Raw genomic sequence first — 25,128 nt, forward strand, 5'->3', positions numbered from 1 at the left:
GACAGCAGTGATTTTTCTCCATCTGTGCATCAGGTGTGCTTGGGTCCCTGATGAATCACTCCCTAAGCCCAAATCCAGCAGAACAGCATTGGTCACATCCACACCATACCTTTAAAGCCCTCTTATGCCACCTTTAGCAGTCTTGGCTGCCCACCACGAATCCTGGGAACTGCAGTTTGTTATCATTGCTGACTTCACGGACCTCCCATTCCCAGCGCCCTTAACAAACTACAGTTCCCATGATTCTTTGTGTGTGGGGGGAGCCATGACAGTTAAGACCTGTGGGTGTGACCTGAGTCAGACCATTGCTCCATCTAGCTCAGCATTTTCTTCACCGACCACCAGCAGCTTCCGAGGGTTTCTGGCAGGGGTCTTTCCCCCCGACCCACCTGAAGATGTCAAGGATGCACCTGGGATCTTCTGCAGGCAAAGCAGATGCTCTTCTAATGACCAGCGGAACAGAGGAAGGAACCTACCTTGCACTGAGCCAGACCATTGCTCCACCTAGCTCTGTATTGGCTACAGCAGCCTTCCTCAACCAGGTGCCCTCTGGATATGGTTGGACTGCAACTCGTATCATCCCTGCCTGCTGCCCACACTGGCCAAGGCTGATGAGAGTTGCGCTCCAAAACAGGTTAGCCTACACTGACTGGCAGCTCCAGTCAGGAGTCTATCCTCAGTCTTTCCTGGAAAAAAATAAAATAAAATAATAATAATAATAATAATAATAATAATAATAATAATAATAATAATAATTTATTATTTATACCCCGCCCATCTGCCTTAGTTTCCCCAGCCACTCTGGGCGGCTCCCAATCAAGTATTAAAAACAGTAAATATTAAATATTAAAAACTTCCCTGAACAGGGCTGCCCTCAGATGTCTTTTAAAGATAGGATAGCTGCTTATTTCCTTGACATCTGAAGGGAGGGCGTTCCACAGGGCAGGCGCCACTACCGAGAAGGCCCTCTGTCTGGTTCCCTGTAACCTCAATTCTCTCAATGAGGGAACCGCCAGAAGGCCCTCGGTGCTGGATCTCAGTGTCCGGGCTGAACGATGGGGGTGGAGATGCTCCTTCAGGTATACTGGACTGAGGCCATTTAGGGCTTTAAAGGTCAGCACCAACACTTTGAACTGTGCTCGGAAACATACTGGAAGCCAATGCAGATCTCTCAGGACCGGTGTTATGTGGTCCTGGCAGCCACTCCCAGTCACCAGTCTAGCTGCTGCATTCTGGATTAATTGCAGTTTCCGGGTCACCTTCAAAGGTAGCCCCACGTAGAGCGCATGCCAGGGATCCAACTTGGGGACCTTCTGCATTCCAAGCAGGTGCTCTGCCACTGAGCTGCAGCCCTTCCGCACTGGAAAATTTCAACATACATAGCACCCTGCCTCGTAGCAAATCTGACCATTGGTCCATTGACCTCAGCATGGTCTACACTGGCTTTCACAACCCTACCTGGAGACGCCAGTGATGGCACCTGGAACCTTGCTGCATGCAAAGCAGGTGTCTTCCCCACAAGTGTTGTTTTAGCAGCAGATGGGAGCTTTAAAAAATTGACAGCGCCAGGACTTATTTATGCTCTGAATTCATTCTCTATGGATTCCGACAGATTGTCTTGTTCCACTGTCCCTTTTCACAGGCTGCATCCCAAATGCACTCTCTGGTCTGCCCTCCCCCTCCCCTCCCTCATTCCTCTCTTTCTCCCATCAAAATTTACAATCCCTCATTTTCATTCTGCTCCACCACCCCCCTCCGGACGCTTTGTTCTTCAGCCTATATCACTGCATCGCAATTGTTCCGTGTTTATTTCAAACATTTTGGCGGGCTGTCACTCCGATGGAAATGTAATTAATTGGAGGGTTTGTTAAACCTGAGGACAATGGTGTCTGGAGCAAAGGAGGAGGGGAAGGAATAAATAGAAGAGGCTTGTGGTGGGTTTGTATGGTGTTCTAATGAACAGGCTAATAATAACAGCAGCGGTTTGGTGGGGAGCAGAACAGTGGTGGGGTTCTCTTTTATTAAATGTTTGCAGAAGTCTTAAAATGCACTGCGACTGGATTGCATCACTGCCTAGCATTAATAAAGCTTGGATAAGAATTCCTTTGGGTCTAATTCTGCCAAATCTCTAGTTACAAAGAATGTCAGTAGTCACAGCACAAGGTTCCTAATCAAGGTTGCAGTGGTGGTGGGCAGTTCCCCCTCCCCTTGTAAAAAAAAAATAAAGGGGAAGGAAGTTGGATGCAAAGTCAAGCTGCAGCCTTTAATCAGCTGATCAGTGCAAATTAGCAACTTGGGCTGCAATCTGAGCCCCACTTACCCAAGAGTAAACCCCATTTAATTCAACAGACCTTGACTTTTGAGTAGACATGGTTCAGGTTGCACTGTAAAATTCTAATTGTAGATTCAGAACTGGATCTGTTACTCAGGAAATGCAATAAACTGATAAGAGCAGATCCATACCACACATTTCAAGCATATCCAACACACATTTCAAACACACAACTCCCTCTGCCAAGAATCTTGGGAATTGTAGTCCCCCCCCCCCCAGCTATATTTCTCAAGACACCTAACAAACTATGATTCTTTGGGAGTAGTCCCTAGCGACTTATTTGCACAAAAGTTTGAAACACACTGGTGCTACCTGGGAATTCAAAGAAACCCCCAAAAGTGTGATTTTTAAATGTAATTTGTGAGTTTTTTAGCTCTTCTCTTTCTGTTCCTGACATGGGTCTCACAGTATCCAACAGCATCCAAATGTAGGCAAAAACCACCTCCTCAACCTTGGGAAAAATTATAATCATAGAATTGTAGAACTGGGAAGGACCATGAGGGTTGGATAGGTGCCTTCTAACTAAATTCTAGGATAGCTCAGTTGGTGGAGCATGAGACTCTTAATCTCAAGGTTGTGGGTTCAAGCCCCACAGGGGGCAAAATATTTCTGCATTGCAGAGAGTTGGACTAGATGACCCTGATGATCCCTTCCAACTCTGATTATATGAAAGATTCTATGTGGTCACATTTCCTAGGGAGTAATCTGGAAGCGGGGGGGGGGGGGCTTGTGAGGAGTGGGGTGAATATAGGGGACGATAGAAAGGGAAGAGATGGGAATGTTGAGGGAATTTTGTTCACTTATCTTGAACTGTTGCATTTTGTAACTAGTAAAGCAAAGTTAGTTGGAAATAACAAAACAAAACAAAAACCCCCCCCTGAATTTCTCACTCCCCGAAACAATATTTTTGCCTCCTTTGAAAAAGCAACTCTCAAACTCACAACTTCTAATTGCTACTAATCCTATAGGGATTTAAATGATGGCTTAATTTAAATGCACTCAAAACTCTGAAAGCAAAGCCTGCCTGCCTCTGCCCGCAATGGACTTCCACACATCTGGAGAAAAATATTTTCAGAGTCCGTCCGTCCGTCGCCCCCTTTTTTTGAAATCACATTGTTCTCAGAACCACTAACTTGCTAATCTAGCGGAGAATCGCATCCTCCCCTTTGCCTGCATTCCGATTGGCCGAAAGTTTCCCAGCTTGGTTTTGATTGGGAGACCGCAGAGGATCTCCACCCCACCCTCCGCCCCGCGTCTCCAAACCCATACACTCCCGGCTCTTCCCTCCGCCCGGGTTGAAACTGCCTTGCGCTCTGCGGGCGTCTTATATAGTCGGTTTCAAACTCACCATGAGAATCTCGGGAGCTTCCCATCTCTCTCCAGATCTGTCTTGCCCCCGATTGCAGCGTCTCTCGCAGCGAGTGGGGGCGAGGACGCGCTATTTTGCAGCCTGAAAAAGAGGGGAAAGGAAGAGAAAGCGGGGGATTCCTTGCGAGGAGCCAGAAGAAAGCCGGCAGAGGGAGGAGATGGATGGTGGGGAGACTCGGGCGTTCCTAACTCCGCCAGCACATTCCAGGATGGTGCTCCAAAAGGATTCGTTCCCCTACATTTGATTCTTCTCCTCTCCTGCTTCTTTGCCCAGGAGTTAGAGACCTTAAGATGTCTTTGGCGTTGGGGCTCCTGGGCTTAGTTCTTCTGCATACAGCCCTTTGCAATTACTCAGAAGATCAGTGTAGCTGGAGGGGGAGGTAGGTATTAATACGGACAAATTTCTTGCCTTCAAAACGTGTCGTCGAAAAGTGATGCTGTTTGACCTTCATTCATCTGCAGAGGTTTTTCCTTCTCTCTCTCTCTCTCTCCGAAATACTGGGTTATGTAGGTTCTTCAAACCTGCTGTGTTCCATGCTAGCAGCTAGAGTTAGAATAAGTCCTGGTAAGCATTAAGGGAGTCAGTGGTGCAACAGCAGTTCAAGGAGACAGGCAGAAAAAGAAATTAGATTTTGGATGTGGAAGTGGTGCAGGGTGTGAGTCACGGGCTTGTCTAAGCCAACTAAGTTTTACACAGAGTAGACCCATCGAAATGAATGGGTCTAAGTTAGCCAGGCTCATTATCTTCAGTGGGGTCTACTCTGAGTTAGAACCAACAGTGGCTACAACCCACAGCTGCTTATAAAGAGTAGGGTCAGATTCCCTTCAGGGTTTTGCAAAGGGAGCTGGTGATGGGTCTCCTTAACTGGGCCTTTTATGTTGCAAAACCATGTCCTGGTGCTGGTTTGGCATTCTCCTTAACTGAATGATTTTAGGTTTTTCATGGAATTACAATGGGACTTGGCTGCTGGTTATTGTTGTTCCTCACCCCCTCCCCGCAAGTGGAGATTGGGAGTGCAATTCTACATGTGCATACTCAAAAATATGACTTACTGAGTTCAGGGGAACTTACTTCCAGAAAAGGATTGCAGCCTAACTTGTTCTGATATTTTATGGATAAGAGAGAGAGAGAAGTATTGGAATCTCATACTGTTCTTTGACAATGGTTTACCAGAAAGACAAGTGAGGTCATACTTATTGAAGAGTTTAACTTTCCTCCTGGCTTAGTAAACATTGATTGCCCTAAACCATCCTTGTGCACAGACCATAATTCTGGTCTTCTGCTAGGGACGCCTAACTTACACTGGCTGAAACTGATTGAGTGATTTTGTGGACTGGTTCTTTGTGCCTATGAGTGGCCTAATTTATTAAAAGGAGAAGAATTGTATGGTGTGCAGAGGGAACTGCCCTGGTAGCTGCCATTTCTTCATTTTTCTTGGGTGCTGTTAAAAAGTGGACCCCTGGGATTAAAGTACTTTCATGGGGTGCTTTACTCATTTATTATGGGTTGCTCAGAATAGACCCACTGGAAATAATGGACATGACTAGCCTACATCCATTAATTTCAATGGGTCAGCACTGAATACTGTATAGCTTGGGTACAACCCTATCCTGAACTTCTCAAAGGCTCAGGGTAGTATTGCTGTTTCTCCCACTCCATTCATGTCTGCAGACAGGTCCTGATTTCATGTTTCCTGTGTTGGGCATCTGGTTGGCCGATGTGAGAAAAGGTTGCTGGACTAGGTGAACCATTGGACTGATTCAACAGGGCTGTTCTTAAAAAAATCAAAGTTTAGTTGATTACATATATATTAGAAAAAAATAGTTTTGAAACTTTTAAAAATGAATTTGCATATGTGTTGCCATTTTAGAAAAGCACCTTCTTTTACAAAGAGAGAAACAACTAAGAGGCATTCCCTCATGTACTAGGGAGAAGGGATAAAGGCTCTTTTAGGATGGTGCTTGTCATTTGAATCTTATAAGTACTGCAAAATAAAAAGTACTGTAAAATAGGAGAAAAACTTCTGCCTGATGATTGCTAATTTGACTCAGCTGGTAGAGCATGACACTGTTAATCTCAGGCTCGTACGTTCAAGCCCAATGTTGGGCCAAATATTCCTGCATTACAGGGGGGTTGAACTAGATAGCCCTCATGGTTCCTTCCAACTCTGCAATTGTATGATTAGCTAGAGGTATCATTTTAGTGTGCTACAAGTTTTTCTTCATTTTCTGAGCAACCGATTAAATAGGGCAGCCCTTTTTGCAATGTGTGCTGCAGTAGCAAACCGCATCCATAAAGATTTCTGAATTTGGCACCAGAATGGCTTAGTTTGTTTTTTTAATATTATATCCAACCTTTCTATAATTGAAGCTGGTTTGTGACACTAGTTGCTGTGCTGGTGTCCAGAACGCTGGCCACACTTCAGTGCATGCACGCCTAGATTGAGATGCAGGGGGTCATAAGAACAGCTGCGCTGGACCGAAGCCTCTGTTTTAAAAAATAATAATAATTTGACAAGCTGTGTGGCTGGAGGCAATGGTATAACTAGGTAATTTTAGATGGTGGGATTTATGGTCCTAAATCCCTATCGCCCCACCCCCAGTAATGGGTTTTCCTTCGCTTCCATCCAAATGTGTCGAGCCAGCCCTGTTGCGTTCCAGGGCCCTGTTTCTTATTCTGCTGAGTTGGGGCCCCAGCATAGAATCATAGAAATGTAGAGTTGGAAGGGGACCCCCAGGGTCATCTAGTCCAGCCCCCTGTGATGCAGGAATCCTGCCCACAGACATCCCTGGGTGGGCCTGAACCACCAAACTTTTGATGAACATTCCGCCACATGTTCATCTGCCCTAAAGTCCTGTCCTAATGGCACTACTGGCTAGAGGAGAAAACATTGGAGTTAGACCGAATGCTTCTGAGCTATTGCGGCTTGTGGGACTCAAAATGTTTCTGATATCTGAACATGATGGCTATGCGATTCCTCCACAGTTGGAGGTAGTAACGTGTCTGAATGCCACTTGCTGGAAACTGCAGGAGGGGACAGTGCTCTTGGGCTGTCCCACAGTCATCTGTTTGGTCACCATGAGAACAGGATGTTGGACTAGACGGGCCATTGGATTGATGCAGCAGGTTCTTTTTGTTGTCTTATACTGAGTCAGACCACTAGTCCATCTAGGTCAGGCATGTCCAAAGTCCATTTTGGGGACCTAATGCAGCACCCCCCCCCCGGATTTATTTATTGGGGTAAAATTCTACAAAAAGATTAAAAACTTCAGTCCTAAAAACAAAACCTCAACAACTTTGGTCAGCCTTCACGCTTGTTCACTTTATCAAATCTGGCCCTCTTTGAAAATAGTTTGGGCACCCCTGATCTAGGCCGATGACGGGCAGCAGCTCTCCAGGGTTTCAGACAGGGATTGGCCCTGATACCTTCTGCATGCAAAACAGAGGCTCTACCACTGAGCTACAGCGCTTCCCAATTTCAAAAAGCAACAAAAGAACACGTCATACTTCCTTTGTGTAGAATGCTGAAATGTGACGCAGCGATGGTGGGGTAGGCTGGAGGGAAGGAGGCAGCGCCTGTGTCTGGCCACTTACAGGACATCATATTAAGCAGAGACCATGAGAAGTCAATGCAGAGATTGGAGCATGGCTGGCTTGGCCAGTTTAGCCTCCTCTGTATGGCAGCCCCTTGTGGCATGCAATACAGTAGCCGAGCTGTGAAATACTGGAGATTTGTTGGGTTTTTTTGCACATTTCAGCTTAAATGGTAACCTTGCACTTGAAATGCACTCAGAGAATGTATTGACAGTTTGCATTGGAATTATCATAAATTCACCATAATTTATTTCCTTCCCACGGAATTTAGTATAGTTGTATCCTGTGGGAAATGCAAGGAAGAATGACAACATTGTTAGGTTGTGGGGGGTGGGCTTTGAAAGCTGGTGGTTTTTTAAAAAGTCTCACTGAACAAGCCATGCTGGGTTTGGTGAGCAAATGCTCTGTTTCAATTTCCCCTCTTTTAGCAGCTGTTCCCCGTGGGAGGTGGGGCAGTCCAGGCCCTTGCTACCTTATAGAGCAAAGGTTGCTGCTGCAGCTCAGCTGAATCAATTCAGCTGTTGAGCCACAGACAGCTGACGATAGTTGTTGTGTGGCTTATTATTATTATTATTTTCATCGTTATTACACAATCACTGAGCATTACACTTTTTAGGGAGTGCAAGTGGACGAGTCTCCATCCTGATGGGTTTATGATCCAAAATGCAACATAGGGAAAACATCAGAGGAAGGGGAGTCAGGACAAGCGAGGGCCCCTGCAGACTGGTGCTTTATTGCGGGTGTATTCTGCAACATTTGCAGGTTTACATTTGCAAACTGCACTGAACCCTTTAGATCGTATTGAAGGCATAGTTTAATAGGTCTTTTTGTATGAAAATAATTGAACTCAGAAACTTGTGTTTTTCCAGGGTTGATGACTGACCAGTATTGATTTAGATTGCCCAGTATAATCTGACCCAGAGGTCTTTGACTAGGTACCAACCACTTCTCTTTTAAGCCTTAAAATGAAGGGGGGGGGAGTATAAAAAGGGGGGGGTGCTTGTTCCTCTCATTAATCCTGTAGGACAACTGTTCTTCTTTCTGTGTCCTTTGCAGAATGTCCAAGATGAAAATGGGAGGCGGGGAGGTATCTGCAGGCAAAGCAGCCTTTTGAAAATAACTCACAGCTGCAGGGCAGAATAATTTAGATTGAAGAATTCAACCTTGTGGGTTAGTTCTACTCAGAGAAGACTCACAGAAATTAGTGGGCATGACTTATTTGTGCACATTCATCTTAATAGGTCTACCCTGAGTAAAACTTAGTTGGCTACACAAACCTTCTGTTTTCTGAGTATTCTATGAATATGAATGAACCATGTACTGCAGTCGATGAACAGGGGAACGCTCAGACTTCATTCATAAAGAAGTGGCCCACTGTGTCTTCTAGCATAATGCGTTTGCTTTTGTGGGGCCTCTAGAGGGCAGCATAACAGGGTTTCGGAGGGGCGTGTCGGGTGTGTGACACAGCTGCCGCATCTGTTTCTCAGTGATCTTGATCCTTTGCAGAGCAGATGAGTCACTTTTGCTGCGAAATGGCAAGTCGCTCCAGAGTCTTCAACCATCTGGATGGCATCGTGCTGCAAGAGACATCTTTTCTGTCCATGGATTGGGAATAGGATGTCCAGGTGTCCTACTTTACAGGGGAAAGTCCTCTGTTCCAAGGGTGGGGAACCTTGGGACCAGCAGCCAAGTGCAGCCCTCCAGGTCTCTGGCCCTCGGAACTCTCTCCAGGCCACGCCCTTTTCTAATAAGCCACACCCCCAGTGGCTCCTGCGTTGCAACCTGAGTGTTTTGCCAGGCTGAGCTCCATCCCTATACTCTGGTAATGCCTCTGGTTTGTCTGGATGCAAGATAGAGAAGAGTGTGTGACACCATGTGGAAAGTAGGGAAGTGGACATATGTTGCTCCACCCACTTTAGTCTCTGGCCCTGCCCACCACTGGCATGTGGCCCCTGGAAGGTTTTCCAGAAGTGAATGCAGCCCTGAGACTGAAATTTGTTCCCTGCCCCTGCAGAATTCAATGGAGCCCTCTGTTTGAAGCGTCATGTGGCCTAAATACAGATAATGGGCTCTAGCCAGTGTTAGACCTACTCACAGTAAACCCATGGAGATTAACGGACAGGTCTAACTTAGGCTCAGGAAGGTAACTGAATCTCCTCTAAGTTAAACTTCATTGTGCTATGACAATAAGAAGGGAGAGTGGCAGGAACCTTCGACTTACCCACAAATGTTTAGCACCTAAGCCGCCAAACAAGTCACCAACTTCCTCCTTCTGCTGAGATGTATTTCTATTTAAAGTAGAGCGATTACGTCTAAATTTGCATTTTTACATATACGCTAGCACCATACATTTTTGGTGGTGGTGAAAAACAAAGTGCCAGTACTCATATACAGTGGTACCTCGGGTTACATACGCTTCAGGTTACATACGCTTCAGTTTACACACTCCGCTAACCTAGAAATAGTGCTTCAGGTTAAGAACTTTGCTTCAGGATAGGAACAGAAATCGTGCTCTGGTGGCGCGGCGGCAGCAGGAGCCCCGTTAGCTAAAGTGGTGCTTCAGGTTAAGAACAGTTTCAGGTTAAGTACGGACCTCCGGAACGAATTAAGTACTTAACCTGCGGTACCACTGTATCGATAAAATTGCTGTGAGTGCCAGCACAAAATGGCTGCCATGGGCAGCGAAAAAAAGAGGTGACTGTGCTCCATACAGGTGAAGATAACCACAAAAAAAGCTATTGCATTAGGGTATTCAGTTTGTACAAATCTGCGTCTTTTGTCATTTTTTGTGATGCATTTCATCTGTTTTGACAAAAAGTAAGGGACAACTCTAACTGGGGAGCAAAGGGCAATCTGAACAGGTGTTAATGCCGCAGAGGCAAGCTCTGAGAATGTGGTTGAGAAATACTGTGGGACTCATTATTGGCCACTGTGTCTCCCTGAGAGCTCTCCAGCCGCCAGGGCCAGCTCTGATATTAGTTAGGTGCTGGAGAACAGCAGCAATAGTCAGGGGTGGCCCAATAAATCTTGTTTCTTACAGCAATGGGCCAGATGCTGCTGTTGCCACTCCATGCCATACACCAGGATGTTTGGTCGCTTCAGGAAAAACGGGAAAAGCCACCACCCTGCCTCTTCCTCCTCTCTGGAGGCACCATTGCCTGGAGGCAGCCCAGGGATTAAAAAGAGGCTGGAATGGAGCATGTGGCACAGCAGCGGCACCCCTCTCAGCTGTCTGGAGGCTGCCCCAGTGTGCCTCATGGGTGGGCTGACCCTGGTCCACTGCACTGGCCATTGGTGATGGGTAGACATTTTTTCACACCTGAGAGCAGCAGACTAGCTTGGGAGGGTGCTATGTAGTACACACAGTTCTGTTCTCCAATGTCTCACCTCTCACACCCTTTCAAACCCCTTCTCAGCCCTAACTTGCCTCTCTTTACTGATATTCTTACGAAACCAGTTGTTGCCTTCTACCTGACTGATGTGGGACACCGGTGGCGCTGTGGGTTAAACCACAGAGCCTAGGACTCAGAAGGTCGGCGGTTCGAATCCCCGCGACGGGGTGAGCTCCCGTTGCTCGATCCCTGCTCTGCCAACCTAGCAGTTCGAAAGCACGTCAAAGTGCAAGTAGATAAATAGGTACTGCTCTGGCGGGAAGGTAAACGGCATTTCCGTGCGCTGCTCTGGCTCCCCAGAAGTGGCTTAGTCATGCTGGCCACATGACCCGGAAGGTGTACGCCAGCTCCCTCAGCCAATAAAGCGAGATGGGCGCCGCAACCCCAGAGTCGGTCACAATTGGACCTAATGGTCAGGGGTCCCTTTACCTTTACCTGACTGATGTATGTCCTGACTTTCTTGGGAAGAGACGAAACTGCCCCAGCTTCCTTGTTATACTAACTCCATTCCGCTATCCCTTGCAGTGGTCTGTCGCAGGAATCGGGCAGCGTGGAACAGATCTCCTTGCACTGTGCTGAAGGATCCCTGGAGTGGTTGTACCCAGCGGGAGCCTTGCGCCTGAGCCTTTTCCCCCGCCTTCCCACAGGCACCACCGGCAGAGAGAACCCCAGGCGGGTGACAGCCTGCATCAAGTCCTCCAACAGCTTCCGAGGAGCTCAGATTTACTTGGAGAGGGACGGTGTCTTGGAGCTCCTCCTCTCAGAGGCCGATGCTACCTTGCAGCCCAAGGTGCGCTGTTTTAGCTGGCTGCCCAAGGAGAAGGTTGCTCTGTTCCTCCAGTCCACCTTGCACCAGGACATCAGCCGCCGGATCGCTGCCTTCCGCTACGAGCTGCGGGGTGACTGGAACTCCCGCTTCTCGTGGCCGTCCAGAAACCTCAGCATGGAAGGTAAAGTTCTTTTGGCTTTCATGGCTGGGTTTGGAGGGAACATTTGTGATGGTAGTATTTTCTCAAGCTTTTATCTTCTAGCTTATCAAACCCAGAAACAACCATCTTCTCCACATGTAAGCATGGAGAGATCCTTGTGCAAGACCAAGAGTCCATTTAGCCTTGCCAAATCATGGCTTGTACTAAGTGTGGTTTAGAACCCAAACCATGGTTTGAGCCTCCAAACATATAGGCAACCAGTGGTTTACTGTGGTTTTACCATCTCACCACTTCCTATTTATGGTGCAGGGGGCTGTAACTTTGTCAATTTAGCCATCGTGCCAAAACAGAATTAAGCCTCCTTAAACATGATATAATTGTGGATTCAGCTTAAAATAAATGTGACCCCCCCCTTTCATAAAACTGTACAGGGAAATGTCAGAGGGACACTTCCTCTCTCCCACCTCCAGATCAGGGTAGGATTACAGGGCAGTAGGTATATGCCCATTTTCAGAAATCTAACATAGACCAAGGAAGTTCTGCTCCTGGGGGGCATTCAATTCACCCAGTTCCTTGGACCTTGGGACCCCCAAACTCAAAACTGGTTCTGCTTTTTTTCAAGAGGAAAATAAGTTAAAGGACAAACAACTCTGAAGTAAAGCAGTTTGGTATAGTTCCTTAACCTTTACTTATGGAACCCCCACATTCAAAGCATGAGACTTTTAATCTCCTGGTTGTGGGTTAGAATCCCAGATTGGGCAAAAGGTTCCTGCATTGCAGAAGGTTGGACTAGATGACCCTTGTGGTCCCTTCCAACTCTTTGATTCTTGAAAGATGGTATTCCTCTGAATACAAGATTCGGGAAAGGCATAATCAGCATTCCTCCCTGTTGCTGGCTGTTCACCAGATGAGCAGTGAAAAAGGCAAGGAAACAGGACCAGCATCCTCTTAGCTGGCTCTTTCCCTCTGCCTTGCAGTAATGCAGATTTGGCCCAGAAGAAGATAACAAGCCAATGGGCAGGGATAGTGACACTGGCAAGAAGGGGCAAGGTTTTAGATTTAGGTTTATTAAATGTGTATATTACTTCTCACTCAAAGGTCCTGAAGCAATATACAAATAAGTGAAAAATACAGTAATAAATATTCAAAAATATATTTAAAAGAATATAATAAAATGTAATAGCATTGGTGCTGCCAACAATCCCCAGGAAAGGAAATATATATTTGCCTGGCGCTGCAGTGATGCTAAGTTTGGGGCCAGGCAGGCCTCCCTAGGGAGAGCATTCTATACAGAAGGGCTTACTGCAGTGAAGGCTCTTTCTCTTGACACCACACTCTGTGCCTGGCTTGCAGGGAAGGGCTTTGGATGATGATCTCAGGGGCCAGGCAGGCTCACCTAGGGGTCCCCCTGTATAAGACTTTATAGGTCAAAACTTGCTCAGGATATTTTGCCCAGGATCCTTTGAAATCTGAAGTTGACACTTAGGAGGTAGGGATAGACAAATATGTCAATTGCAGCCTTTCTCAGATTCTCACTTTTCCAGTACAATTCCTCCCATTTTAGCTCAGCTGGTAGAGCATGTGACTCTTAATCTCAGGGTCACGGGTTCAAGCCCCATGTTGGGCAAACGATTCCTGCATTGCAGGGGTTTGGACTAAATGATGTTCATGGTCACTTCCAACTCTACAATTCTATTATTTCTACATAAGCTTTTTTTTTAGTTCCCATCCATGAAGTTCTCCTAATATACACATTTACTATGCAATCTGCCCTAATATACACATCTTTGCAAACCAATTTCCCCTAATATAATGCATTTCTCTATATTATTTCCACTAATATATGCATTTTATGCATGCTTTACCCCAGTATGTGCATTTTTGCGCACATTATTTGGCTGGGGAAATGCACTGCAAAATTTGGAGAAGCTCCCGTTTTGAAAGATAGATGTGTTTCGGTTTGCATATTGTTTTGGAAAATGTACATTACCTTTGAACATGAACTGAATTGAATTCATCCCCCATCCCCATTCAGGGAAGAAAAGATCAAGGGAGGCTCAGTGCTCTCAAGCTCTATTTCCAAGCTTTCCAGAATCATTTCCCTGGATATTGCTAGGAACTGAATCCTGGAACAGATGAATATTTGCATCATATTCTTTTGCCTATTGTGTTACAAGTGGCACATGCGTAGGATCATGATCCACTGTGGTGTAGTGATTAGAGTGCTGGACTAGAGCCTGGGAGACCTGGGTTCAAATCCCCACTCAGCCATGAAGCTCGTTGGGCCAGTCATTGCCTCTCAGCCTAACCTAGCACACAGGGTTGCCTTGAGCTCTTTGAAGGAAAAGGAGGCTATAAATGTAAAATTAAACAAAATCAATAAGGAAGAAACATGACATTCAGGGCTATTATAGGTCCTGCTGGAAAGAAAGAGTGCATGTAGCTGGGGCTGTTTGCTTTTTCCTTGGTGTGGAAATAAGGTTGCCACACAACCAGAAAATTTATGTCCTGATTAGAATGGTGTCCTTTTTAGCCTGTGTGAAGAAACTTTTTCAGCCCTGGGGCTGCATTCCCTCGTGGTCAACTTTCCGGGGGCCACATTTCAGTGCTGGGTGGGGCCGGGGCAAAAGTCTGTGGGACGATGGATGTGACTCATTCACTTGCGCAGTGCCTTAGCCCAATACAAGAGTTGGTTCAGCAATTCCAGGCTTAAACAGCACACTGGGCTTTCTCCAGGCAGGCAAGAAAGCATTCCTTTCACAAAGCAACAGCTTTCTATAATGGTCAGAGTACTATGACTCATATATCCTTTAAAAAAAAGAGGAAGTCTTTCCCTACTTGGGGTAAAGGAAATCTGCACATGCTCTGAGGCACCCTGATGCTAGAGCATTTGCAAACCAAACATGGAAACAGTCTTAATTTGCTTCCCAGGCTTAGGAAAGCGGAAACTCCTTTTGCTGTTGTTGCATTTCAAGGACTCCGAATGCTGTGTGGGCCTCCCTCACGGCAAGGGGAGGAGGTGGGCAAGTAACCCAAGCCGTCCGGAGTGTGCTCAGCAATCGAAAACACAAGGCCGAAGAAGGAACATCTAATCGGCCTCATCTCTGAGCTAACAAAAGTCCAGTGTGCGGCAGCTCGTAGCAGAGTCACCCGCCAAGACGTTCAGCTGCATCTCAGATAAGGCCTGGACATGGTTACCATAGCAACCCTAGGCATTCTCCCCAACTGGGGAATGGCTTTTTTTTAAAAAAAATACTTTTTACTAGGCTTTGTCTTGAGAAATGTTGGCACCTAGGGCACGGCCCAGCCCAGAGTTAGGCCCACTTGAGCCCTACCAGCTTAGCTCTCTAATGCCAATGGGATTGTGCCCAGAGGGCATCTTAGGAAAATAGGAGGCTGCCTTCTACCAAGGCAGGCCATTTTGTCAGGCCTATTTCTTTATTACATTTCTATCCCGCCTTTTCCTTCAAGGAGTTCAGGGCGGTACACATGGTTCTCCCTTCCCCCATTTTATCCTTGCAACAACCCTGTGAGGTAGATTAGACTAAGAAGCTGACTAGTTTCAAGCAACCTTCTACAGGTACTTAAACCTAAGAAGACCAATTAGTTGGAGCGTGGTGCCCATAATGCCAAAATTTCTATTTTGTTTGGCTATAAATCTTAACTCTTATTAAGTATATTCTTTCCATTAAACACTAGGAGCAGAAGGTAAACCTTTTAGTTTAGGGTTTTTTATGTTTCATATCTATCTGTCTGTCTATATCTAGTTATGGAAAATGAGAATTTATGTTGAGTTAATTTTGTTTATAGAATTTAGGTTTAAAAAACACCCCACCTCTGCATATGCCAACTTGATATTTAATACATGAAGAGTTTGAAAACTCGCAACAACCCTGTGAGGCAGGTTAGGCTGAGAGGCAGGGACTGGCCCAAGGTCACCCATTGAGCTTCATGGCTGAGTAACAGTGAAAGCCTCATCTCCCAGCTTTTAGCCCAACTCTCTCACCCCTCCTGATCAAGGATGAGGAAACTGTTGCCCTCCAGATCTTGATGGGAGTCAGTCTGAATGGTCAACAGCCAGCGATGATGGGAATTGCAATTCAACAACTTCAGGAGGGCCACTGGTTCCTCACACATTGTCTGGCAGTGGCTTTCAAGGCATTTGGTCCGGGAATCTTTCCCAGCTCTTCCTGCTCACCAGAGAGGCCCCACATAGAGCTCATTGCAGGAATCCAGTCTTGAAGTAACCAGTGCATGAACTGCTGTGGCCAAGTTTTCCCAGTCCAGGAGCAGTTGATGATATTGTACCAGTCACAGCTGATAAATGATGCCTCTAGCCACAGAGGCTGAGTCTCTAGTGTCAAAGATGAATAGAGTGTACCAGCCACTTTCCATATTTTCAAGTGAAAATCACCTGGCCCAAACATGCCCTGGACTACTATTTCTCCTTCCCCTCCATAGATGAAGCAAACTTTTCGCGATGCCTTTCTACACTTTACTTCTGCCTCCCCTCATTCTCCACATCCCTTCTCTAAAGAAGAACAATTGGCATGAACTCAGTTTGAGTGACTTTCTTTTTTTCTCTTTGGAAGATGCAGGGAGCTGCCGTCCGTGTAACAACACTGAGATTCTGATGGCCGTTTGCACTAGTGATTTTGGTGAGTACATCTTCCTCAACGTCACGTTTTCCGCTCCTCTCTTCAGCATCGTAAATTGAAGCTGCCTTATACTGAGTCATTGGTCCATCTAGCTCAGTATTGCCCACACTGACTGGTAGCAGCCGCTCAGGATTTCAGACTTCTGGACTGCCCAATTTGCTTAGCAATCCTTATTGCATTCATCATTGCAACCAACCCTGTGATTGTGATTTACTTGCCTAATGTTACCCAGGGACCCAGGCCTAAGAACTGTTAATTGCATGGCTCTCTCTTTTGCTTTTTGCTTTTACATGGGGAAAAATGCCATAGAAATCACTCTTAATAATGCATGTGCAGCTGTGAAAGCTAAAGCCTGCCCTTCTGGAACTCTGTCCCTGAATGCTGCTTAAGTAGCTAACCAGGAGCTGCCTGCCTGCCAGTCCGGGCTGAGGCACCAGCAGCCAGAGCTGCCCCCACAGAGCAACTCACTCCCCAGCTGGGACGATGTGGCCTTTCCATTCTCCTCTTTAAATGCCTGCACACTCAAGGCTGTCCGGCTCAGTGGGCAGTTGCCAATTATTGCCCCGCACGCTCTGCTAACCTCCAGATTTGCAACCCTAAACAATAGGAGAAGGGGGTCAGGGGGTCCGCTGGCTGCCCACTCCAAAGTTCCCATGGCAACCAGGAAGTCAGACAGGAGAACAAGGGGATTTGCCACGCCGGATCAGATCACGAGCCTGTCAGAATGATCTCGGAGGGGCTAATTCTTGCTGATTTGGAGGAAGCCAAAGGCACCTGCGTGCAAGCAGGCTAATAGCTGGATTCCTCTCCATAATTGGCTAGATCTGACCAGTTATACTCAGCTGTAGCCTTAGAGCTGGGTGCCACTACAGAACCACTTCTGTTGATTGATTTGGTTTTGTTTCCATGCTGCCTTTCAGTGCGGGGACCGCCAGTGTGGCTGAGAAAAATAAAAATAATAAAACAAGCCCGACAGCAGTAAGTAGAGCATTGATTTAGAAATGCCAGCAAATACATAAAAGCCAAGCAAGCAAAACCAAACTGAAATAACTGATTTGTTTGTGGACAAATGCATGCCAAAACAAGTAAGTTTTGCTGTTTGCCTATTGGGGGACCAATATCGGGTCCTGGGGCCAAGTGTGGCCCTCCAGGCAACTCTGTCTGGCCCTCGGAGATCTCTACAAGCCACACTCGCCAGCCCTGCTCCATGACCACCTCAAGTGCTTTTGCCTAGCCAGAATATGTCCTTGAACTGTGGCAAAGCCTCTTGCTTCCTGAGTAGAAGACAGAGAGAAACGCGTGTCAAAACCTCTGACTTTTGCAGAGCTGGAGTGCAGCCTATTGTACAAAAATAAGGGCCAGATCACCTGCTCCATCCACTCTTTGCCTCTGGATCCACCCACAACTGACATGCCCCCCACCAAAGCTTAGTGTTGAGGGGTGAACTACAGCTCCCAGGAATTTTTTTTGGGGGGTATGCTTTAAATGTGCTTTAGATGCATGATGTGTGCACATGGATGTAGCCAGGATTTGGAGGGGGCAGAACCGATGTAATTAGTTAATGAAGTATTTCTATTGTTTTACTTGATTTGGGGGGCAGCTGCCTCCCTGCCCCCGCCCCCTTGACTACGCCCATGTGTATACACATATCCGTGGTTTGTAGGATTTCATACACACACAGAGAGAGAGAGAGAGAGAGAGAGAGTTGGGTTTTATCAGTGTGCCACTGCTCTGTAAGTTATTGTTGACATTGTATTGATATATCTCATTGACTGTGCTATTTTTAGTTTTTAAACTGCCGTACATTTGGATTTAATCTGCTGTTTGTTATCTCTCTGTGTTTTGTAAAACTGCTGTTGGCCAGTATATATATTTCAAACAAACAAACAAACATTTCTGTTTTCTCCACTCCTTCCATCCCTCAGTCATCCGTGGCAATATACGGACAGTCTCCAATGACATGGAGTCGCAAGAATCCATCATCAGTGTCAGTGCCACCCGGATCCACCGCCAGAAGTTTGCCTTGTTCCAACCGGTTGGCAAATATGGGAAATCCACAGGCAGCATCCGTACTCTGCTGCGGTGTGGGGTGAAGCCAGGACCTGGCAGCTTCCTGTTCACTGGGTGGCTGCATTTTGGGGAGGCTTGGCTCAGCTGCGCTCCTCGCTACAAAGACTTCCGCCACATCTATGAGGGTGCGCGCCAAGCTCACGAAAACCCCTGCGAAGTCTCCTTGGACTGATTTGTTGATGGGAAGTGGGTGGCAGGAATTGGTTTTGCCAAGAGGGCAGGATCCACACACACAAACCACACCGTGCCCATGCTGGAAATGGCATTTCCTGGCTTAACAGTGGGAGACGAGACCTGTCTTTTGAACCCAGAAGGAACAAGCTCTTTTCTTTCCTGTATGAGACTGATGGCCCTACCCATAACTTTCTCATTGGGTATTTCCAGCAAAGGGAGGAATTGTAGGCCAAGTGAAAGGGCAACTGAGCTCCTCTCTGGTTAGGTTGGAACATGCCACAAATTGCATAAAGGGAATTGAAACTCTCCCAGTGTGTGGGAAATGTTGTCTTGTTCAGGACTTCTTGATCCTATTATTTACTGGAGCGCCAAATCAAACCCACACCTAAAAATAAGTGCATGATGCCCTTCCTGAGTTCTGCCCCCCCCACCCCCCCAGCAAACCCCTATTGCTATTGCCTATGGATCGCATATGCATTACCATCCCTCCTAACAGGAAATAGCATCACAGACAAGGAGACACTTCATTCGCTGCTCCTGCCTCCTTCCCAGTTTCTAGATGAGCTAAGGAAGCCTGCAAAGCGACCTCGTCTGTCTCTCCCTTCTGCGGCTTCCTTGACAGGAGAAACACCAGGATTACATCTCGGTCAGTGACCAAAAATATAACAGGAATGAGATTCCCTTTTGAAAAAGTACAGTCTTGGTTTTCATTGGCACACCTTCATTCAATCAAACGTGGCAGAAGACATCAGGTAGGAAGACAAAGTGAGCAAGCAGTAGAGGTGAGAAGTCCGTTTGCCTCTTCTTGGGCAGGCGGTTCTGCAGGTGGGCCTCAGACCTCCATGTGAACTGGTGAATGGCAGGCCAGATCATTTCCTGCTGCTAAATCAGCCAGTGGTGACAAGAATTTGGAGGGTGTTCCCCTGGGCACAGGACCAACCGCCCAATGGCAGCGCTTAACCCCACGCCCAGGGCCAGGATATATTGCGGGCATGCCTGGCCCCTCTCTTCCTGCGCCGGTTCTGGAGGATCAGGCTCCATTGGATCACATCATGGAATTTTCCTACCTGATTGAATTGTGGATCCTGGATCATTCATTCCTGCTGGAGTGCTTTGCTCAGTGCACACCTTTTTTAAAAAAAGCCTGAATCAGCATAACACTTGAGATGACACAGATATGGCTGTAGTTCAAAGGCGGGCAACCTGTGGGCCCTGCATATGTTGCTAAACTCCCATCATTTGTAGACAGCATGGCCAGTGTTGAGGGACGATGAACTTGTAGGTACACCAAAATCCTGCAGGGCTACAGGTTCCCCAACCCTATTATACTCAACCTTTCATGTTTCTCTGCCCCTATGAATTCCAAATCTAGATAATCTCGTCCATTGGATATGGATTTCTAACCCAGCTTCAATGATGAGCTCAGGTGTTAAGGACCCAACCCCAGGTATTGTTGCAGCTTTTCCTGGTAAAAGTTAATTCCCTGTCCCTAACCTAGGGGTGGACCCCCTGCCTCTCTCCAGATGTTGTTGGACCCCCGCCTTGTTGAGGTGTGGGTTTTTTATATGTGTCATTTTTTTTTCTTTTGCTTGTTTGTTCTTACATATTTGAAAACCTAATAAAAACAAATTTAAAAATACAGGTTCAGAAAATGCAAAACAAACAAGCAAGCAAAAGAATTTAAGCTTCAGAAATTAGCCTGTCTACAAACCACCTTAAATCGGTTTTATTAATCCAGTTTAAATTAAACCACTGAAAATCTCAGTTTAGGTAAATCCTTAAAACTAGTTTTCAGTCCAGTAATTATTATTATTATTTTTACAAGTGAGGATTGAAGGAGTATCATGTGCACTAAAGTTATAACGATACCAAATTTGAGATTTTGTTTTTTTAAATCTAAATTCTATTGTAAGGTTTATGTGTATGTGTGGTTTCTTTCATTTTCTTTTCTTTTAAAAAGTGAAATGTTAATATAAAGTGAATCACCACAGTCAGAGAGACACTGCCAGATGCATTTGGGCCGTCTGTAGTAATTTTTAGACCAAAAGCAAAACAAAATGCTGAGAAGATCTGTAATATTTTAAATATAGTTTTTGTACATATTCATGTCTGTGTACAGGTCAAGAGAGACAAATCTGACTCTATGTAGCTTGTAATGGTGGGATTTCTTTTCCATTATTTGTTCTTTTTTAATCTTGCATTTGTCTTGGGGCTGGGAGGGTACATTAAAAATGCTTCTTAGTAATGCCTGATCTATGGTGATTTCTCTCCCTGGCTGGGTTTATTCTTTCGCCCCTTGGCAGTCTTCAAACAAAATGAACAGAGCACTCGAAAGAGCTGGAGGATGGTCAGCTAGATAATTATTTGTCTAGGGAAGCAGCCGAAACAGCAGCGGTCAAACGAGCTCGAATAATTTAACAAGCTCTGGAATGTGCAGTAGCGAAGGACAAGGCCGGAGCATTGATTTTGGCACCTGAGGCGGAAAATCCCAATGAGTTGCGCATTGCACACATAAGTACACACACGTATAATAACTGACCAGTTGCCACCTTTGACGAGTTTCCCAGAAATGCAAGTCAGTGAGCAAAGGGAATGGAAGCATTGGGACACAGAGCTCTGTTGCTTCAAGTGTTTTCCTCCATTGCCCAATGCGCTTGTTGTAGAAGCGGAGGTCGGGAACCTCAGGCCTGGGGGGCCAAATGTGGGCCTCTAGACCAGGCTTCCTCAAACCTTGGCCCTCCAGATGTTTTGAGACTACAATTCCCATCATCCCTGACCACTGGTCCTGCTAGCTAGGGATCATGGGAGTTGTAGGCCAAAAACATCTGGAGGGCCAAGGTTGAGGAAACCTGCTCTAGACTTCTATCCTGCCCTTCTCTGGCCCTGTTTCACACCCTCAGTGTATTTTCCTGGCTGAAATGTGGCCTTGGGCTCTTGCTGGTCTGGATGGAAGATGGAAAGTGGGACATGCCAGTGTGTGTAGAAACTCATCGAGTGTGTAAAGGTAAAATTAGCATGTGTTGCCCCACCCACTTTTGTTTCTGGCCCCGCCTACCACTTGCATGTGGCCCCAGGAAGGGAAAGAGGTCCTTGGGCAGAATAGGTTTGAAGTGACAGAGCATAGCATGCAGAGGTGGGCAATGGTTGCACCCACTTCAGAGCCAAAGAAGGCCTTGGCAGTGCCTTTTGAGGGGGTCAGCTCAAGACTCAAAACAGAAATAGTAACAATAGTGACAGCAACTAATTTCATTAATAACCAACCACAACAAATTGCATATATATCTTGTTCTTCCTCCAGTGCTGCTAAGGTGGTATATGGTTTTATATTCACTACAATCCTGCAAGATAGGTTGGACTGAGACAGTGTGACCAGCCCAAGGTCACACCATGAGTTTCACAGCTGGGAGGGGATCTGAAGCTGGGTCTTCCCCGGCCCAGTCTGGCACTAACTGATTCTGTGGACCTCTGTTGGAAAGATACCCACAACGAGGAATGGATGGATGGATGGATCAGTCAATTTTGATTGTCTCAATTTCTCATCTTTCCAATCTTAAATTCTACAGCAATTTGCAATTTTCTTTTTCTTTTAACTAACTCCTCATGAGAATCCATCAGCATTACAGTGCATGTTTCTCCAAATAAACACATTTGTATGCAGCTTTGACTCGTGTACACATTTTGGCACAAACTTTTCCCTAATACCTTGGGTTAAGAACTTAATTCGTTCTGGAGGTCTGTTCTTAACCTGAAACTGTTCTTAACCTGAAGCACCACTTTAGCTAATGGGGCCTCCTGCTGCCGCTGCACAATTTCTGTTCTCATCCTGAAGCAAAGTTCTTAACCCGAGGTACTATTTCTGGGTTAGCGGAGTCTGTAACCTGAAGTGTATGTAACCTGAAGCATATGTAACCCGAGGTACAACTGTACACACTTTTGTATTAATATTGTCATGAATATATTTATTTTTATGCACCCTTTCTCCTAATACACGCACTGGACTGTATGCCGTATAGCGCTGAGTGACGCTGTGAGCCAACAATGACTTCCATTATCCACAATGGAACTTTGTCCCCTTCTCGTCCCCCTGCAGGTCTCCTAAATTTGTTCTTGGGGTTCCCCCAACCACCCAGAGCAAATCTGGGGACACTATGGGTCACATGAAACTCGCTCCCACAGGAGACAGTCATGGCCACCAACCCAGATGGCTTTTCAAAGGATAGAAAAATCATGGAGGAGAGAGCCATCAATGGCTACCAGCCACACTGGCTACGCTCTGCCCCCACATTTGGAGGCAGTAATGCTTCCATTGCTGGAAACCACAGGAGGGGAGAGTGCTCATGTGCTGGTTTCCCACAGGTTTCAGCTACTGTGAGACCAGGATGCTGCCAATGGCCCTGATCCAGCAGGCTTTTCTTATGTCCTTATGAAGCCTTTGCAGCAGTCAAGAGGCATCGCCCTAAAATGTGCTACTTGGGTAATTCTTGCTCTGCATCTTCACTCATTTGGAGCCGGCCGCCTGAGCAGCCGCGGAGCTGGAGAAGACGTGTGTGGGAACAGGGAGGTGCTGGGGCTGTCAGTGGTGGGCGGCAGCAGGCTGCACGGCTGAAAAAGCTTTGTTGGAGGAGGGGCAGGCGAGAGAAGGAGGCCCGAGAGGCTCCCACCCTAGATGCTGTCAGGCCTTATTTCTGTCATACGCCTCAAGCCCACAAGGCCTCATTGTGCGGGCTTGTTAAACATGATTTTCCCAGCCAAATATAAGAGACCTGGCTTCGATGCTTACATGCTCCCAAATTCCCATCCGTCCTTTCTCCTTGTCGTTCCCTCCGCCCTTCATCTCTAATAATGAATTCCCCCTGCCTTTATTTGCGGCTCCCCCCACTCCCTTTGCATTAGCCTGCAGCTTCTCTGAGCATGACTAGAGAGAGTTAGGGAAAGGCCAGGAGGTGGACAGTGGCACTGTTCCCTGCCCACTGGGCTCCTTTCGACACAGCCAGACAGTCCGTATATCCCAAAACACAAAACGCTAGCAGCTCGTGGGCCGTTCCCCAAAGGGGTCTTCCTGCTTCCTTCCTGATGAGTCATTTCCTCAGCCCACCGATCCTTTCTCTACTGGGGCATTGGAAGATTTTTCATTTTTATTTTTCACACACCATGGTCCGGGTCCCCCAAAAGCACCAGTCAGTCCCTCACTCTCATGGATAGAGTCAACCTGTCAATTTCAGTTCCTCTCAGTTTCTCCTTTCCCTCCCAGTCTTCAGGTCTCCTCCACATTTTCACATCAAGATTGGATTATTTTTTTTAAGGCCTCACAAAAATTCACCAGCATTTTAATGATGATTTATCCTAATATACAGTACACATAGGGCTCATCCACACTTACCTTTGATCCGTGTTTTCTAGGCATAGATCCAGGTCTGTGTCTGAGCGGGGTTGTCGTTTTTTTGATTGTTTTTCCTGGAGCCATGGGTATAGCCAGGGGGTGCAGCTGCCCCCCCCAAGTAAAACAATAGAAATACTTAACTAACTGATCAATCATGTTGGTTCTGCCCCAGTTAACAAAAGTCCTCCCCCCAAAAAAGATGCTGGCTATGCCCATGCCTAGAGCTTTCCTAAGGAAAAAACATGTTTTTACCACTGAATCAGAGCAAATATGAATCCGTGGAAAATCAAATTGACGTTTTCTCTGATTCAGTGGTAAAATGCAGACATGGAAAGCCCGGACCTGTGCCCAGAAACACAGAGCAAAGATAAGTGTGGATGAGCCCAAATATATGGCTTCCCATTAGCTATTTGTTTGTTCCATAGTTTTTAATGCATTTCCCCCATCACTTTCCAAAGCACAAAAGTCTAGTCAGTGTGTGGGGGTTTTTTGTTTTTTGTTTAAAGTGGATTTGTTGCTCTCGGGTGACAACATTTTAATCCACATTAAATGTGCAAAACTTAGATCACGGCTTCTGCCAAAGAATCCTGGGAACTCTCGTTTCCTCCACAGAGCTTCAATTCTCAAGACCCTTAACAAAAGAGTTACCAGGATTCTTTGGGGAAAGCCATGTGCTTCAAATATGCTTAAAAGTGTATGGCTTTGATTGTGACCCTCAGGCTCTGGTATACTGTATTATTTATTTATTTATTTAATTTTTAGACCACCCTATAGCTCTCAGGGTGGATAACAACATATGCCCTTGGATCCCTCCTGCCAAATACTGACAGTCTGGAGAAAGCCTCTATCAGTCCCATAACAGCCTAAGACAAATCGACACATATACTGTTTTGGTTATGTGAGACTTCAGCTCACACAGCAAGGTGAGCTAGAGGGGGAAGAGCCATAGCTCAGTGATTGAGCATGCTAAAGGTCTCAGGTTCAATGCTCAGCATCTCCAGGTAGGGCTGGGAATGTCCCCTGCCTGAAACCCTAGAGAGCTGCTGCCAGTCAGTGTGGACAATACTGAGCTAGATGGACCAATGGTCTGATTTGGTGTATGGCCGCTAACCATATTCCTATAGTTGTCGTCTTGTACCATAGAGACTACAGGCCAGAGTGTCCCTCTTTAGGTCTCACCTTGCCACACTCTCCTGCCACTGTCAGTAGTTATACAGTCATATCTTGGAT

General features: G+C 46.3%; 1 protein-coding gene across 2 annotated transcripts; it reads left to right on the forward strand.

The window, feature by feature from the left end:
- Window positions 1-3,594: 3,594 nt before the first annotated feature.
- On the forward strand, window positions 3,595-20,763 carry METRN (meteorin, glial cell differentiation regulator). Of its 2 annotated transcripts, none has more exons than XM_081840035.1 (4): window positions 3,595-4,080; window positions 11,213-11,637; window positions 16,209-16,274; window positions 18,200-20,763. In XM_081840035.1, exons 1-4 carry the CDS (start codon window positions 3,992-3,994, stop codon window positions 18,514-18,516), a joined length of 897 nt encoding a protein of 298 aa, XP_081696161.1. In that variant the 5' UTR covers window positions 3,595-3,991; the 3' UTR covers window positions 18,517-20,763. The 2 variants fall into 2 exon arrangements, with proteins under 2 accessions (XP_081696161.1, XP_081696162.1); XM_081840036.1 differs by having other exon boundaries at window positions 16,215-16,274.
- The last annotated feature ends 4,365 nt before the right edge of the window (window positions 20,764-25,128 follow it).

This window comes from Podarcis erhardii, assembly GCF_964252035.2.
Source record: "Podarcis erhardii genome assembly, chromosome: 14".
Classification (NCBI taxonomy): Eukaryota; Metazoa; Chordata; class Lepidosauria; order Squamata; family Lacertidae; genus Podarcis; species Podarcis erhardii.

Bases quoted from the DNA above. Each gene is read 5' to 3' on its own strand.
- METRN (XM_081840035.1), top strand. From the start codon at position 3,992: ATGTCTTTGGCGTTGGGGCTCCTGGGCTTAGTTCTTCTGCATACAGCC. The intron at 11,638-16,208 runs GTAAAGTTCTTT...TCTCTTTGGAAG, and splicing joins CAGAAACCTCAGCATGGAAG to ATGCAGGGAGCTGCCGTCCG. The intron at 16,275-18,199 runs GTGAGTACATCT...TCCATCCCTCAG, and splicing joins CGTTTGCACTAGTGATTTTG to TCATCCGTGGCAATATACGG.